Here is a 15,762-nt window from a genome sequence, read left to right on the forward strand (position 1 = left end):
GGTCCTGCACACACTCGTCAAGCTGAGCTGTGGGGGCGTCCCACATACAAAGTAAAAGATTGGCACAGATGTTAGCTCAGAGACAATCTTCCTCACCAAAAAAAAGAAAAAAATTCACAAAATGCAAAGTGGTGTCATAGATTGGACCTTGGAACAGAAAAGAAGGTTAATGGAAACTAACACTGACACTTACTGTTAAACTGCAGACTTTCCAATTTTCCACTTTTGTGAGTAATACTTCCATGTGTATAAATCCTTGTCAGTGCTTCAGATTATTTTCTCAGAACAGATTCCAAGGAGCTACTGGTTAACTGACTTCTCTGGTCTGATCTTGTTAAGAACCAAGACTTAGTTTGCACCTGGGCAGGTGGGTGCACTGAAGTCCAGACGGTCAGCTGACCATGATCTTTCTGGTTCATGGGGCCATGCCTAAATTTCCCAGAGCTCAGCCATGGGCCTCTGCCATCACAGTAAATCGAATAGCAAGTGTTAATTGAGTGGTCAGTCAGTTAAGGGTTGACACAGACGGTGTTAGGTGCACGGCTGGGACTCACCCGACGTCACTTAGGTGACACATGCATCAATAACAATGTGAGTATCAAACACCATGAGAACCCACATTATTAAAATTAACCTTTAAATATCACTTATTCCACCCAGTTTCTACTTTGCCCTCCATCCATGGTCCATCTGCACAAATGGGAGCAGCCCGGACAGAATGCTGCCTCCACCTCAGTCGATGGGCAGTGAGGCTGAGCATGGCCAAAAGGCCCTCGGAGCGCGTGGAGACTGGCTTCAGGAAAAGGGAGAGACAAGAGCCACACAGAGCCAGCCCCTTGGAGGACCTGCCGGGGAATCGTCTACAACATCAACGCCCTCTTCCCATAGGACATTTATGGAGCCACTGCTGGAGGTCAGGCTTGACCAATGACAACAACCGAGTAAAGGAAGTTAATGGTTTTAACAGAATTCCTCTGAATATGATGTACAGATTTTATAGTCTAAGAAATCTTAATGCAGCCTTATGTCTTAAAGTGCCGGCTGCATTTTTTAGGTAGTAATTCTCACATCTGTCTCCTACTGTACATGCATAGTTTTCTGAAGTTACTGCTTGTGAACAATTCTGAAGTAAAACAAATCAGTTCTTTGAAAAACCCAGACAACTTTTTAACTGTCAATACATCAACAGTTTTACCAACCTGCAAGGTCTTCTGCCAAACTTGTGAAAGTCATCAGAACCAGCTGAGTACGGTGTCCCCTGGCCGCCAGAGCAGGGCCCGAGAGTCATAGTCTGGTTTTGTTCACGTCCCATGTCTCCCAAGTCAGATGCCATTTAAGCTTGGCTCATTCTATTTCAGACTGACCCACCGAGTCGCACTAACGTGCAGAACACGGTCCCTCACAGAATGCCCCTTGTCTATTCTGTATTTACACACAGCTGAACAGTAAGTTCCCATTCGCTAATTCTGTGCTGGAAAGTTCTCTGTAATGATACTGTGATGTAATGAAGACTAGGATTCTGAAATGAAAATAATATCGTTATTTTGTCATTAACCAATTACTCTAATAATGTCATTTCCAAATTTATGCACATGATTTCGACAAAGATGAATGACTCAACAGATATCCTAGCATAATTTTTACTTCATTTTTACCATGGAAAACCCATCTCAACCAGATAAAAACCGTGGAGAGAGGAATGGCTTGAAATGGCTAAAATTTTCTATAACTAATCTTCAAGTCAATCGAAAAAACTTTAATGAAGATCTGCCACCTAAGCTGCAAATAAAAACATTTGGAGTTGTCCAAACTATTACAAATTATTGGATGACAGCACAGAAGAGGTAGTGAAGGAGGATGGGAGGACACGAGAAAGGGGAGGAGGAGGAAGCAAGGAGGAAGGAAGGGAGAGAAGGAGAAAAGTTGGAGGAGAAATCCTTTGAGCTCATCTGTGAGCGCGGAGGAGGCTAGCCGTGGCATCAACACGTCCCGCTACGTGCTGGAGAGCTCCTGAGAAAGCTCCCTCCCCTCTGTGAAGGCCCAGGCTCCGCCTTCCCTCTCCCCAGCTGGTGCCCTGGCAACCGCCACATGACCCAGCAAACACAGCCTTTGGGACTGCACCAGCCTGAGCCGTGCTCCCAAGGGCGCCCTGGTTCTGTCTTCGGGATGCGCAGAGCCCCCAGGCTGACTCCTCCTGGCAGCCAGAGCCAGCAGCATAGCCGGGAGAAAGCCTACCAGGACCACAGGAGGAAGGTAGGAAGGGCAGGCGCCAGAGGCCGAGGCTTCCCCTGGAAACCAAGAGCCAGTCTCCTTTTCAGAGATGGAGTGGTTGAAATGACATTTCCTTAAAAGGTCAGTCATACATGTCTCATACAATAAAAATTCCATTAAATAGATTACGGTGCTCATGTGCCATCCTTTCTCAGTTATGGCATATGTTTATAAAGCACTAGATTTTTCCTAAATGACTCAAAAGTATCTTAAGACAAAAAGATCCAAGGGACTGTTTCCTCTACCAAAACAGCCGACTTTGATCTCCCTTAGGAGATGTGTTATTATTCCCATTTATTTGATGCAAATGTGGACATCCTTCGAAAAGGGCACCAGGTGGTTCTGAAATGGCCTGCCGTGGTCTTCTGCCTGCAAAACCCCAGTGGAGTGAGGAACTCTGTGCTGCATAGGTGGGTGTGTCTCTCCACGTCTGTGTCCATCAAGGTTGAGACGAGCTCCTAAGAAGGGGGCGTTCTGGGAATGGGTGCTGCCTGCGCTGATCTGAAGCAATCCCGCCAGGTTTCTGCGAGACAGCGAGCCCCAGGAATGCCTTCCTTCTCCACCTGGGCTTCTGTCCACCGGGGTCGCAGTGACACTGTGGCCTCAGGGAGGCTTGGGTCACACTTACTGCAAGGCTGGCCCAGTGCCCTCCGCCACCCACCCCGCACACACACACACTTGCGTCCTGGACCCCCTGTCCCCCGTTGTGCACCGTCCCCCGCTGTCACAGGGCTCACTTCTGCAGACCTCCATCCTCCTAGAAGCCTTTTTGGTGCCCCATCTCCTGGAAGCACACCCCACCACGCTCTCTTCCTTTTCTGCTGTTTCATGTCACGGCTTGACGGATGTGAGGTATCCATTATTTACCTTGTTTGTTCCCCGAGTCTGTGAGGGGAGGCCATGTCCTGTCACCGTGATATTCTCAGCACCCAGAGCACGTAGCTTGAGCTTAGTGAAGAGTTGTTGGTGGGGAAAGGTTGAAAGGGAGTGAAGGCAATAAGTATAAATCAATTAGCATGGCCTCTTTGAATAATAGACAAGCATGTAAACACCGTGGGTTTTTTGTTGTTCGTTTTTGTATCCAGGGGTTAGAATGGTCCCTGGTAAGAGACAAGGGGTCAATAAACACCCCCAGTTTAAGTGAGTAACCAGGCTCTGTGCCTAAGACTCTGTAACATAAAGAAGATTTGAAGCCATCATGTGGAAAGTGGAGAGCTGATTGAATAGTGAAAGTCACCGTGTTGACGGTCACAGGGGCCCCAGGAGGTGGGGGCCCTGATGTGTGCAGTTCTGAGATGTCCCAGAAACACACGGTTGCTGGGTCTAAGAGCAGGGTGCTGGAACACCCCAATATGGGCTCAACAGGCATCCTGGTGCCCGGGAACACATGATCCCTGTGTGAGGTGTTAAGGAGAGGGCCACACATCTTACCTGGAAGGAAATGAGGTGAAGACAAGGAGAGAGACTGGGAGACACACAGGGTCAAGGAGTCAGTCTTAGGCACAGTTGACTAAGAAAGCAGAAAAGCAGGGTACTGTGAGGAAGGAATGGACGGTTCCCAAAGGAGTGGTTCCAGGTGAGGACGTGCCTGGAGTCCCGGCAGGGGTTTTCTGGGGAGGAGAGGAGAGGTCAGCACACAAGGAGGCCAGAGAGTGGAGCGTGAGGGAGCGCAGGGCTGTCCCTGTAGTGTAAAACTCATCTGGGAGGAGACAAGACTGTGGTCGGTTGCTAAAGGCCCCAGTGAATAAGGGGCAACGACGCAGCAGGAGGAACGTGAAGAGCAAGGATATGGGTGAGGGCCGCACTGCCCACCTAGAGGCAGTGGCATAGAACCAGCGAGACTCCTTTTTCCACTGCGAATCTCACTGTTTGGCATTAGAACCAAGCCTAGAACCAATTCTTCTTCCATGTTAAGTGTAGGGGAGAGTCAGCTCTTTAGAGCAATTTAGTTTCTTACTGCTTGGCTGAGAGGCCCTGGGAATATAGGGACTTTGATAAAATAGAAGGGAGAAAAAAGACTTGCAGGAGAGGCCGAGCCCAAAGCCAGGTCTGGGACAAGCACCTCGTCCTCACCTGCAGCACGGGGCCTCCTCCCAGACTCTGAGCACCCGCTCATGCTGAAAATAAAGAAATTGCTGCTGAAATTTCCCCAACATAGCAAAATATAAATCTGTCAGTTCTAAGCCAATATCTTAATCAATAGGTAAACACTAAAGGTATCGCCTACAAAGTAAGAAACAAGAGAAGGATCCTCTTACACTCTCTTAACTTGTGCTGTGGTGTTCACCAATGCAGGAGACAAGACAAGTCCACTAGGCATGGAAATGGAAAGAAATTTTTTTTTTCTGTTTGTAGATGAAATGGCTAAATGTCTGGAGAACCCAAAAGAATCCATGGAAAAACAAATATAAATTGGGAAAAATAATTGCAACTCACATCACAAAGGGTTAACATCCTTAAATATAAAGAACTTCTAAAAATAAGAAGAAAAATACAAACAACCCGAGATGAAAACGGGCAAGTGACATGAACGAAAGTTCACAGAAAGAATTGCAAATAGCTCTTAACCTACAAAAAGATTATCAACTCCACTTAGAGAAATGCAAATCAAACTTGCACTCTAATACCATTTCACAACTACCAGATTGGCAAAGAAACCCCAAAATTGTTGGCAGTGCTGTGGAGAAAGAGGGATTGTCATGCAATGCAGATGGGCACACAAAAGGCACAGCCCTTTGGGGGTAATTCAGCAACAGATAATAAAATTACCCACACATCTATCCTTTAGCCCAGCAGTCTCACTTCTAAGTATCCATTCCAAAGGTACACTGGCAAAGATATGAAAAGAAATTGCAAAAATACTAATTGCAGCATTATTTGTAATAGCAAAATTGGAACTAACCCAAATGGCCATCAAAAGTGAGTGTGTGGGGGCCAGCCCTGTGGCCAAGCGGTTGAGTTTGTGTGCTCCGCTTCAGCAACCCAGGGTTTCGCTGGTTCAGATCCTGGGCGAGGAGATGGCACCACTCATCAGGGCATGCTGGGGCAGTGTCCCACTTTGCCACAACTAGAATGACCCACAACCAAAATTTGCAACTATGTACTGGGGGGATTTGGGGAGAAAAAGCAGGAAAAAGAAAAAAAGATTGACAACAGTTGTTAGCTCAGGTGCCAATCTTTAAAAAAAAGCAAGCATGTGAACAAATTAGATGCCTTCACACAATAAAATACTATGCAGCTATGAAAAGGAATAGGGACCATCTATATACACTGCTAAGAAGTTATCGCTAGAATATATTGTGAAGTGGAAAAAGCAACGTGGAGAAAAACGCATAAACATGCTACTTTCATCTAAAAAAGAGGGAATGAAAGTGTGTACACACACATATAAATATATTTACACACACACATATTATATACATCCTTATATTTTCAGAAATGAAAGGAGTATCTGTGAAATTAGGTTTGCCAACAGGGAACAGGGTGAAGATGGTGGGGGTGGAGCCCAGACCTCCTAGAAAAAGAAGCCTTTCGATGGATTTGACTTTGGAGCCATGGAAACGTTTTACACATGTTATAAAACAAAATTAAATTTAAAGAGCATTCCAAAATATTGACAATAAAATGAACGTCAGCACAGATGCAATTGCTTTTGTACCACGCTGAGAAGAACTATTTCATGTGTCTTTAAAACTCAGTAATTTGTACATTTGTGATGAGATCCCCTAATGACAAAACAACAGCAAAGATAATAATAAACAGCCTGTCTCCAGTAATCACATTCACGACAACAGTGTCGGTGTTACTCTTATGGACTGTTGTGTGTTCAGGGTGGGATAAAGCAAATGAGTGATCCAGTCAGTGTCATCGGGAACTGGGAATGTCAGCTCTGGAGAAAGGAAATGCAGATCAGTGAGAGAACCAAAGGGAACGTGGTCCTGAACTGGAGCCAGAGGGACCAGGCGAGCTCTGTCCACTGCAAACTTGGAAACCACACACTCAGTTGTGATCAAAACTCCTAGCACCTGGATCACGGCCTCCAAATGCCATTCCCGCTGAAAGAACCAGGCTCGCTTGTAGCCATGGCTGATTCCAAGCAGAGCTAGGCTCTGTACGAGTAACCCTGCACCCCTGCCATTCTGGAAGGCAAGGAGGCGATCGAGACCATCAGCACCGCGGAAAAGCCAGCGGGAAGAGGTGTCACTGGCCAAAGACGAGACCAGTTGAACATGGATGAGGAAGTCCGTGCTGAGGGGGTGAACACGTCCAGGAGTCTGAATCTTTGCCTTCCTACTGACACGGAACAGAAACACCTCATCAGCTGCGCCTGGGAGACTCTGAGAACCAACTCACTATTTTGAAAATTCGTGAATAAAGAGAACCAAGTGTGTATCCTGCCAAGGCGAAGTTTATCTTCACAGAAGTGTCCCCGTGAATCAGGGTAGAATGAACGAGGGAACCAGTGTCTAATCAAGTAACGATCAAGACCGTCTACTGCTGCCACCGTCACACAAACAGAGAAGCAGAGACATGTACCTCCTGATAAAGCAGCACAGCCCCACTACGGCATGGTCTCACCGACGAAAAGTTCAACTCTGAATTTCTGCCAGTTTATAGTGTGGGGGACTGGAATTGGCCACCCCAAAATGTGTCTCTTTGGGATGAGGATTGTTTGGGGCTGGTTACTTTTAAAAACTGCAGACATGGGAGAAGCTCTGAAAAGTAGAATTTTACCCTTTGAAAGAGACATTTACATTTGTGAGGGGAAATCTCCACCTGTAAAGGTGTCTCCCTCTCTGTACCAGGAAGAGGGGGATGACCTTATCTCTAAAACTCTTATCAATGCAGAAGGCAAGCACTTAAATCTGCATAGTGACCTGACTCTTGTTTACCGTGCTTTTCTGCTAATCTCCCGTAACCAACTCCCCCCACAACATCCTCCTTTGTCTTGAGCTGAGGATGGTATTTAAGATGATGGTCATTCTGGCGAGGGACCCAGTTTTCCCGGGTTTCTCCCACGTATACATGTTATACTTGTTCGATTTTCTCTTGTTATTCTGTCTCATGTCAATTTAATTCATAGCCTAGCCAGAAGGACCCAGAGTGGGTGGAGGAAACATCTTCCTCCCTTACAGTAGAAAGTGCCAGGCCTGCAATTAGCAGAACCCAGACTGAGAACGTCTGAGGGACCCGTTACCTGGTTTCCTCTTAACAACCTCAAGGAGGAGAAAACAGGGAGAAACCATACATTGAAAGAGACATAAGAGGGGCTGGCCGGTGGCGTAGTGGTTGAGTGTGTGCTCTGCTTCAGCGACTGGGGTTCAAGGGTTCAGATCCTGGGTGTGGACATCGCGCAGTGCTCATGGAGCCATGCTGTGGCGGTGTCGCATGCAGGGTTGGGGAGGGCTGGCACAGATGTTGGCTCAAAGACAATCTTCCTCGCTGATAAATAATAAGTAAACAAAAACAAAAGAGACGTAAGAGATATTTCAACCAAGTGCAGCATGTGGACCTTTTTACTCAGATCCTAAGTCAAATTAGCAAATGAGAGAGAGAAGCAGGAGAAACATGGACAGTGCCTGAAAATTTAATTAAAGAACTATTGCCGTTTTTTGGTGTGACTCTGGTATTGCAGTTACATATTTTTAAAAGGTTCCCTATCTTTTTTTTTTTATTAAGATTATGATAGATTACAACCTTGTGAGATTTCAGTTGTACATTATTGTTAGTCATGTTGTGGGTACATCACTTCCCCCTTTGTGCCCTCCCCCCACCACCCCTTTTCCCTGGTAACCACCGATCAGATCTCTTTGTCTATATGTTAACTTCCACCTATGAGTGGAGTCATATAGAGTTCGTCTTTGTCTGTCTGGCTTATTTCGCTTAACATAATACCCTCAAGGTCCATCCATGTTGATGCGAATGGGATGATTTTGTCCTTTTTATGGCTGAGTAGTATTCCATTGTGTATATATACCATATCTTCTTTATCCAATCATCAGTTGCTGGGCACTTAGGTTGGTTTCACGTCTTGGCTATTGTAAATAATGCTGCAATGAACATAGGGGTGCATGGAACTCTTGGAATTGCTGATTTCAGGTTCTTAGGATAGATACCCAGTAGTGGGATGGCTGGGTCATAAGGTATTTCTATTTTTAACTTTTTGAGAAATCTCCATACTGTTTTCCATAGTGGCTGTACCAGTTTGCATTCCCACCAACAGTGTATGAGGGTTCCTTTTTCTCCACAACCTCTCCAACATTTGTCATTCTTGGTTTTGGATATTTTTGCCAATCTAATGGGTGTAAGGTGATATCTTAGTGTAGTTTTGATTTGCATTTCCCTGATGATTAGCGATGATGAGCATCTTTTCATGTGTCTATTGGCCATCCTCATATCTTCTTTGGAGAAATGTCTGTTCATGTCCTCTGCCCATTTTTTGATTGGGTTGTTTGTTTTTTTGTTGTTGAGCTGTGTGAGTTCTTTATATATTATGGAGATTAACCCTTTGTTGGATAAGTAGCTTGTAAATATTTTTCCCCAATTAGTGGGCTGTTTTTTTGTTTCAATCCTGTTTTCCCTTGCCTTAAAGAAGCTCTTTAGTCTGATGAAGTCCCATTTGTTTATTCTTTCTATTGTTTCCCTCATCTGAGGAGTTATGATGTCTGAAAAGATTCTTTTGAAACTGATGTCAAAGAGTGTACTGCCTATATTCTCTTCTAGAAGACTTATTGTTTCAGGACTAATCTTTAGGTCTTTGATGCATTTTGAGTTTATTTTTGTGAATGGTGAAAAAGAATGGTCAATTTTCAGTCTTTTAGATGTGGCTGTCCAGTTTTCCCAGCACCATTTGTTGAAGAGACTTTCTTTTCTCCATTGTAAGCCCTCAGCTCCTTTGTCGAAGATTAGCTGTCCATAGATGTGTGGTTTTATTTCTGGGCTTTCGATTCTGTTCCATTGATGTGTGCACCTGTTTTTGTACCAGTACTATGCTGTTTTGATCACTGTAGCTTTATAGTATGTTTTGAAATCAGGGATTGTGATTCCTCTGGCTTTGTTTTTCTTACTCAGGATTGCTTTAGCAATTCACGGTCTTTTGTTGCCCCATATGAATTTTAGGATTCTTTGTTCAATTTCTGTAAAGAATGACATTGGAATTCTGATTGGGATAGCGTTGAATCTGTAGATTGCTTTAGGTAGTATGGACATTTTAACTATGTTTATTCTTCCAATCCATGTGCATGGAATGTCTTTCCATCTCTTTATGTCGTAATCATTTTCTTTCAAGAAAGTCTTGTAGTTTTCATTGTATAAATCTTTCACTTCCTTGGTTAAATTTATCCCAAAGTATTTTATTCTTTTTGTTGTGATTGTGAATGGGATTGAGTTCTTGAGTTCTTTTTCTGTTAGTTTATTGTTAGTGTATAGAAATGCTACTGATTTATGTATGTTGATTTTATACCCTGCAACTTTGCTGTGGCTGTTGATTGTGTCTAATAGTTTTCCTATGGATTCTTTGGGGTTTTCTATATGTAAGATCATGTCATCTGCAAACAGCGAGAGTTTTACTTCTTCATTGCCTATTTGGATTCCTTTTATTTCTTTTTCCTGCCAAATTGCTCTGGCCAACACCTCCAGTACTATGTTGAATAGGAGTGGTGAAAGTGGGCTCCCTTGTCTTGTTCCTGTCCTCTGAGGGATGGCTTTCAGTTTTTGCCTGTTGAGTATGATGTTGGCTGTGTGTTTGTCATATATGGCCTTTATTATGTTGAGTTACTTTCCTTCTATACCCATTTTATTGAGGGTTTTTATCATAAATGGGTGTTGGATCTTGTCGAATGCTTTCTCTGCATCTATTGAGATGATCATGTGGTTTTTGTTTCTCATTTTGTTAATGTAGTGTATCACGTTGATTGACTTGTGGATGTTGAACCATCCCTGTGTCCCTGGTATAAATCCCACTTGATCATGGTGTATAATCTTTTTGATGTATTGCTGTATTCGGTTTGCCAGAATTTTGTTCAGGATTTTTCCATCTATGTTCATCAGTGATATCAGCCTGTAGTTTTCCTTCTTTGTGTTGTCCTTGTCAGGTTTGGGGATCAGAGTGATGTTGGCTTCATAGAATGTGTTAGGGAGTGCTCCATCTTCCTCAATTTTCTGGAATAGTTTGAGAAGGCTAGGTATTAAATCTTCTTTGAATGTTTGGTAGAATTCTCCAGAGAAGCCGTCTGGTCCTGGACTCTTATTTTGGGGGAGGTTTTTGATTACTGTTTCTATTTCTTTACTTGTGATTGGTCTATTCAGATTCTCTATTTCTTCCTGATTCAGTTTGGGGAGGTTGTAGGAGTCTAGGAATTTGTCCATTTCTTCTAGGTTGTTCAATTTGTTGGCGTATAGTTTTTCATAGTATTCTCTTATGATCCCTTGTATTTCTTTGGTATCTGTTGTGATTTCTCCTCTCTCATTCCTAATTTTATTTATTTGAGGTTTCTCTCTTCTTTTCTTAGTGAGTCTGGCTAAGGGTTTGTCGATTTTGTTAATTTTTTTCGAAAAACCAACTCTTTGTTTCATTGATCCTTTCTACTGTCTTTTTTGTTTCAATATCGTTTATTTCTGCTCTAATTTTTATTATTTCCCTCCTTCTACTGACTTTGGGCTTTGTTTTTTTTTTTTTTTTAAAGATTTTATTTTTTCCTTTTTCTCCCCAAAGCCCCCCGGTACATAGTTGTGTATTCTTCATTGTGAGTTCCTCTAGTTGTGGCATGTGGGACACTGCCTCAGCGTGGTCTGACGAGCAGTGCCATGTCCGCGCCCAGGATTCAAACCGACGAAACACTGGGCCGCCTGCAGTGGAGCGCGCAAACTTAACCACTCGGCCACGGGGCCAGCCCCAGACTTTGGGCTTTGTTTGTTCTTCTTTTTCTATTTCTGTTAGGTGTCATTTGAGGTTGCTTATGTGAGATTTTTCTTGTTTAGTGAGGTGAGCCTGTATTGCAATGAATTTCCCTCTTAGGACTGCTTTTGCTGCATCCCAAATGAGTTGGTATGGCATGTTTTCATTTTCATTTGTCTCCAGATAATATTTGATTTCTTCTTTAATTTCATCAGTAATCCATTGTTTGTTCAGTAGCGTGTTGTTTAGTCTCCACATTTTTGCACCTTTCCCTGCTTTATTCTTGTAGTTGATTTCTAGTTTCATAGCATTATGATCAGAAAAGATGCTTGATATTATTTCAACTCTCTTGTATTTATTGATGCTTGCTTTGTTTCCCAAGATAGGGTCTATCCTTGAGAATGTTCCACACGCACTTGAGAAGAATGTGTAACCTGCTGTTTTTGGATGAAGTGTTCTATATATATCTATTAAGTCCATCTGGTCTAATTTTTCATTTAATTCTATAATTTCCTTGTTGATTTTCTGTCTGGATGTTCTATCCATTGGTGTTAATGGTGTATTGAGGTCCCCTACTATTATTGTATTGTTGTTGATGTCTCCTTTTAGTTATGTTAAGAGTTGCTTTACAAATTTTGGTGCTCCTGTGTTGGGTGCGTCTATATTTATAAGTGTTATGTCATCTTGGTGGAGTGTCCCTTTTATCATTATATACTGTCCCTCTTTGTCTTTCTTTATCTGTTTTGCTTTGAAGTTGACTTTGTCTGATATTAGTATAGCGACACCTGCTTTCTTTTGTTCATTATTAGCTTGGAGTATTGTCTTCCATCCCTTCACTTTGAGTCTGTGTTTGTCTTTGGGGCTGAGGTGTGTTTCCTGGAGGCAGCATATTGTTGGGTCTTGTTCTTTGATCCATCCTGCCACTCTGTGTCTTTTGATTGGAGAGTTCAATCCATTTACATTTAGAGTAATTATTGAAATGTGGGGGCCTACTGCTGCCATTTATCTCTTGTTTTCCGGTTCTCTTGCATTTCCTTTGTTTCTCGTCCCATGGTTTTTGGATGACTAATTCAGGTATGTAAATTTCTGTATTGGGTGTCTTCTTATTTGTAATTTGTGTCTTTATTCTTGTTATTTGTTTAGTGGTTACCATATGGTTAGTATAAAACATCTCACAGATGAGATAGTCCATTTTCTGATGGCCTCTTATTTCCTTAAATTAAAACCTTCTATCCCTTTTGTCTTCCTCTTCTAGGTTGTTATTGTCAGATTTTTTTTCCCCCTTCTTTCTTGTGTTGCGAGTTTGTGGTTAAAATGACAGGGTTATATTTATTCTTGGTGTTTCCCTTCCTTTTATCTTTAATGTTTTATTTAACTTTTGCTAACCTGTTCTGATGGAGAGCTGCTACTTTCTGTTATTGTCCTTCTACTTATCTCCTTTGCTCTTGGTTTTGTAGCCCCTTTCCTTTTTTTGATTTTTCAGGTATGAGGGTTTTCCTGAGCATTTCTTGAAGAGGAGGTTTTGTGGCGATGAACTCCCTTAATTGTTGTTTATCTGGGAAAGTTTTTATTTCTCCATCGTATTTGAAGGATATTTTCGCAGGGTAGAGAATTCTTGGCTGAAGGTTTTTGTCCTTCAGATTTTTGAATATATCATTCCACTCTCTTCTAGCCTGTAAAGTTTCTGCTGAGAAATCTGCTGATAGCCTGATGGGGGTTCCTTTGTAGGTTATTTTCTTCTGCCTGGTTGCCCTTAGTATTTTCTCCTTTTTGTTGACTTTTGCTGGCTTCACTACTATATGCCTTGGGGTTGGTCTTCTTGCATTGATAAAGTTTGGAGATCTATTTGCTTCTGTCACATGAAGTTCCATCTCTCTCACCAGGTTTGGGAAGTTCTCAGCCATTATTTCTTTGAACAGGCTTTCTGCCCCCTTCTCCTTCTCTTCTCCCTCTGGTATACCTATAATCCTTACTCTGCATCTCCTAATTGAGTCAGATAATTCTTGGAGAGTTTCTTCATTTCTTTTTAGTCTTAGTACTCTCTCCTCCTCAGCCTGCAGCATTTCTATATTCCTATCTTCCAAATTGCTAATTCTGTCCTCCATATTATCGGCCCTACTGTTCGTGCATCTAGATTTTTCTTAATCTCCTCTATTGTGTTCTTCATTTCCAGTATTTCTGTTTGGTTCTTCTTTATAGTATCAAACTCTTTTGTGACATAGCTCCTGAACTCGTTGAGTTGTCTATCTGAATTCTCTTTTAACTCATTGAGTTTTTTAATGATGGCTGTTTTGAAGTCATCGTCATTTAGATTATATATTTTATTGTCTTTGGGATTGTTTTCTGGGTATTTGCCATTTTCCTTCTGTTCTGGAGATTTAATGTATTTTTTCATATTGCTTGATGTTGCAGATTTGTGCCTCCACATAGAGATAGAGTTTAGTTACTGCTTCCACTGGTTTCTACTGGTGTGGTGGGGGAACAGCTGTTTATACTGCACCGACCAGGAACCCTATCAGCTGTTGCTAACTGGGCCTGGGCCCCTCCTCGTTGTCACAGTGGTTCTGTGGGGTCCCTCTTCAGCTGTGGGGGCTGTCACAGGGGGGCTTCAGGCTGCTGGTGCCTACTGTTGCAGACCACCTAGATGTGCTCCCTCCTTGGGGTCTGCAGCAGTGTTAAGGGCTTTCCCAGCGGCCAGGGGCAGGATCACCTATATTTGCAGCTCTGTCACTGTGCCCACAAAATCTCATTTGTCCACTATAGGTCACAGCAGAGCTATGGGCATCTCCTGCAGTCTGTGGTTAGCTCACCTAGCTATGCTGCTTTTGACCCAGGGTCTTCCAGCCTTGTGGTTGCCGGGCAGGGGCTCTCTGCTAGTGCTGTGCAGAGGCTATCGCTGAGGCTGCTGTGAGACTGTAGAGTTTCCCCCTGGGCCACGGAGCCGGGCTGCTGGAACTCCACCCAGCCCCAGTCCTCTTCCAGGAGATCTCCGGTAGCCATGTGCCCTGACTGGGTGACAGCTGCAGTCCATGAGACCGGTGGCAGCAGCTGACAGGCTGCTGCCCCGTTCGGGATTCTCTTTGGGAGCCTCCCGGCGTTGTGGATGCTGGGAAGGGCCTCTCCGCTAACGGTGAGTAGAGGCTTTGCCTGCTGCCAGGACGGAACCCTGGAGTTTCCCCCTGGGCTGTGGAGCCAGCCGCTGGAACTCCACCCAGCCCCAGTCCTCTCCCAGGAGATCTCCAGTAGCCCCGTGCCCCCACCAGGCAACAGCCACAGTCCGTGAGACCGGCGGCGGCAGCTGGCGGGCTGCTGCCCCGTTCGGGATTCTCTCCAGGAGCCTCCCGGGGTTGTGGATGCTGGGCGGGACCTCTCTGCTAATGGCGAGTAGAGGTTTTCCCTGCCACCTCCGGTGTGGGACCCTGGAGTTTCCCCCTGGGCTTAGGTGTAATCGCCGGGGGCTTAGGTAAGGCTGTGGTCACCTGTTTCCACCGTCGCTTCTCTCGTGTGCACACCCTCCTTCCCTTGGTGTGTGGTGATGTTCTGGGGGCGTCCGCTGGAAGAAAGCTACTTGCAGGTACTAGGCTGTTCGGGGGTCGGGGTCGGAGAGTTTCCACTTATCTCCACCTCCTCCTGGGGTGAAGTCCGTCTGCCTTCCGATGTATAGCAGCGTGGGTCTCTCAGGCGTCCTGAGATGCTGTATGTATATCCTTTGTTAAGCGATGAATGTCCAATTAGTTGTAGATTCGAAGGGGGACAGACAAAGAAGACTACTCAAGCCGCCACGTTGGTGACGTCCAAAGGTTCCCTATCTTTTAGAGACATGCATTAAAACGTTTAAGGATGGAAAGCAGTTGCTGGGATCTGCTTGGCTGTGATCTCGGGCAGGGCGGGGAGAGACGGCTTGTTCTGCTGAAGCTGAGCGAGACTACATGGGCGTTCATTATACTATTTCTCTCTATTTTTATTTATGTTTGAAATTTTATACTATAGTTTAAAAAACATAATTTTGAGTAAAAAAAGTAGAATGATAATTGCAGTTAGATCCAATATTCATAAATTTTAAAACGTAATATCATATGTTGGTGCCTTCACAGTGGTAAAAGTCTAGAAACAGGGACAGAGATGGGCGCGGGTCTAGGGCATTCCCAGAAAGACGCAGATACTTGCACCACCCTAAGTGCAGCAGTGGCATTTCTGTGTTTAAAATCTAAATGAATTGGCACGGTCCATCTGGACACACTGCCAGGAAGGAGTCATGTGGTGAGGAGGCTGAGGGGAGGCAGAGGGGGTCGAGGGCTGACCTCCACCGAGGCTTTCCAGGATCAGCATCACAGAGAGCACACAAGTCTCTGAGGCACAATCAGGGCCCCCAGTCCTCACCCTGCCACCTCCCGCACAACGCTGGAACAAGGACACCTCAACCACCTTGCAGGCCCGCAGGCTGACTGCAGCCCTCCCTCCCTGGGCTGGTTCCCCTCTCCCAAACAACCTCCTTGGACTTGGTGGGGATCTCCAGTGCTCCTGCCCCAGTTCATCAGTACCCTGTCCCTCCGGTTAAGTCTTCTGAGGTCCTTTTCAGTAACACACTTGTTAAT

At 44.3% G+C, this 15,762-nt stretch overlaps 1 protein-coding gene across 4 annotated transcripts in view; it reads left to right on the forward strand.

Moving 5' to 3' along the window:
• The first annotated feature begins 2,087 nt into the window (after positions 1-2,087).
• The window catches only part of CFAP97D2 (CFAP97 domain containing 2), a 38,116-nt gene continuing 24,441 nt past the window's right edge, over positions 2,088-15,762 (forward strand). For 3 of the 4 annotated variants that reach the window (XM_070239300.1, XM_070239297.1, XM_070239299.1), the window contains exon 1: positions 2,088-2,253. In XM_070239300.1, the coding sequence (XP_070095401.1) occupies positions 2,089-2,253 (165 nt within the window). In that variant the 5' untranslated portion in view covers position 2,088. 4 annotated transcript variants of the gene reach the window in all.

Source organism: Equus caballus, chromosome 17 (assembly GCF_041296265.1).
Source record: "Equus caballus isolate H_3958 breed thoroughbred chromosome 17, TB-T2T, whole genome shotgun sequence".
Lineage (NCBI taxonomy): Eukaryota > Metazoa > Chordata > Mammalia > Perissodactyla > Equidae > Equus > Equus caballus.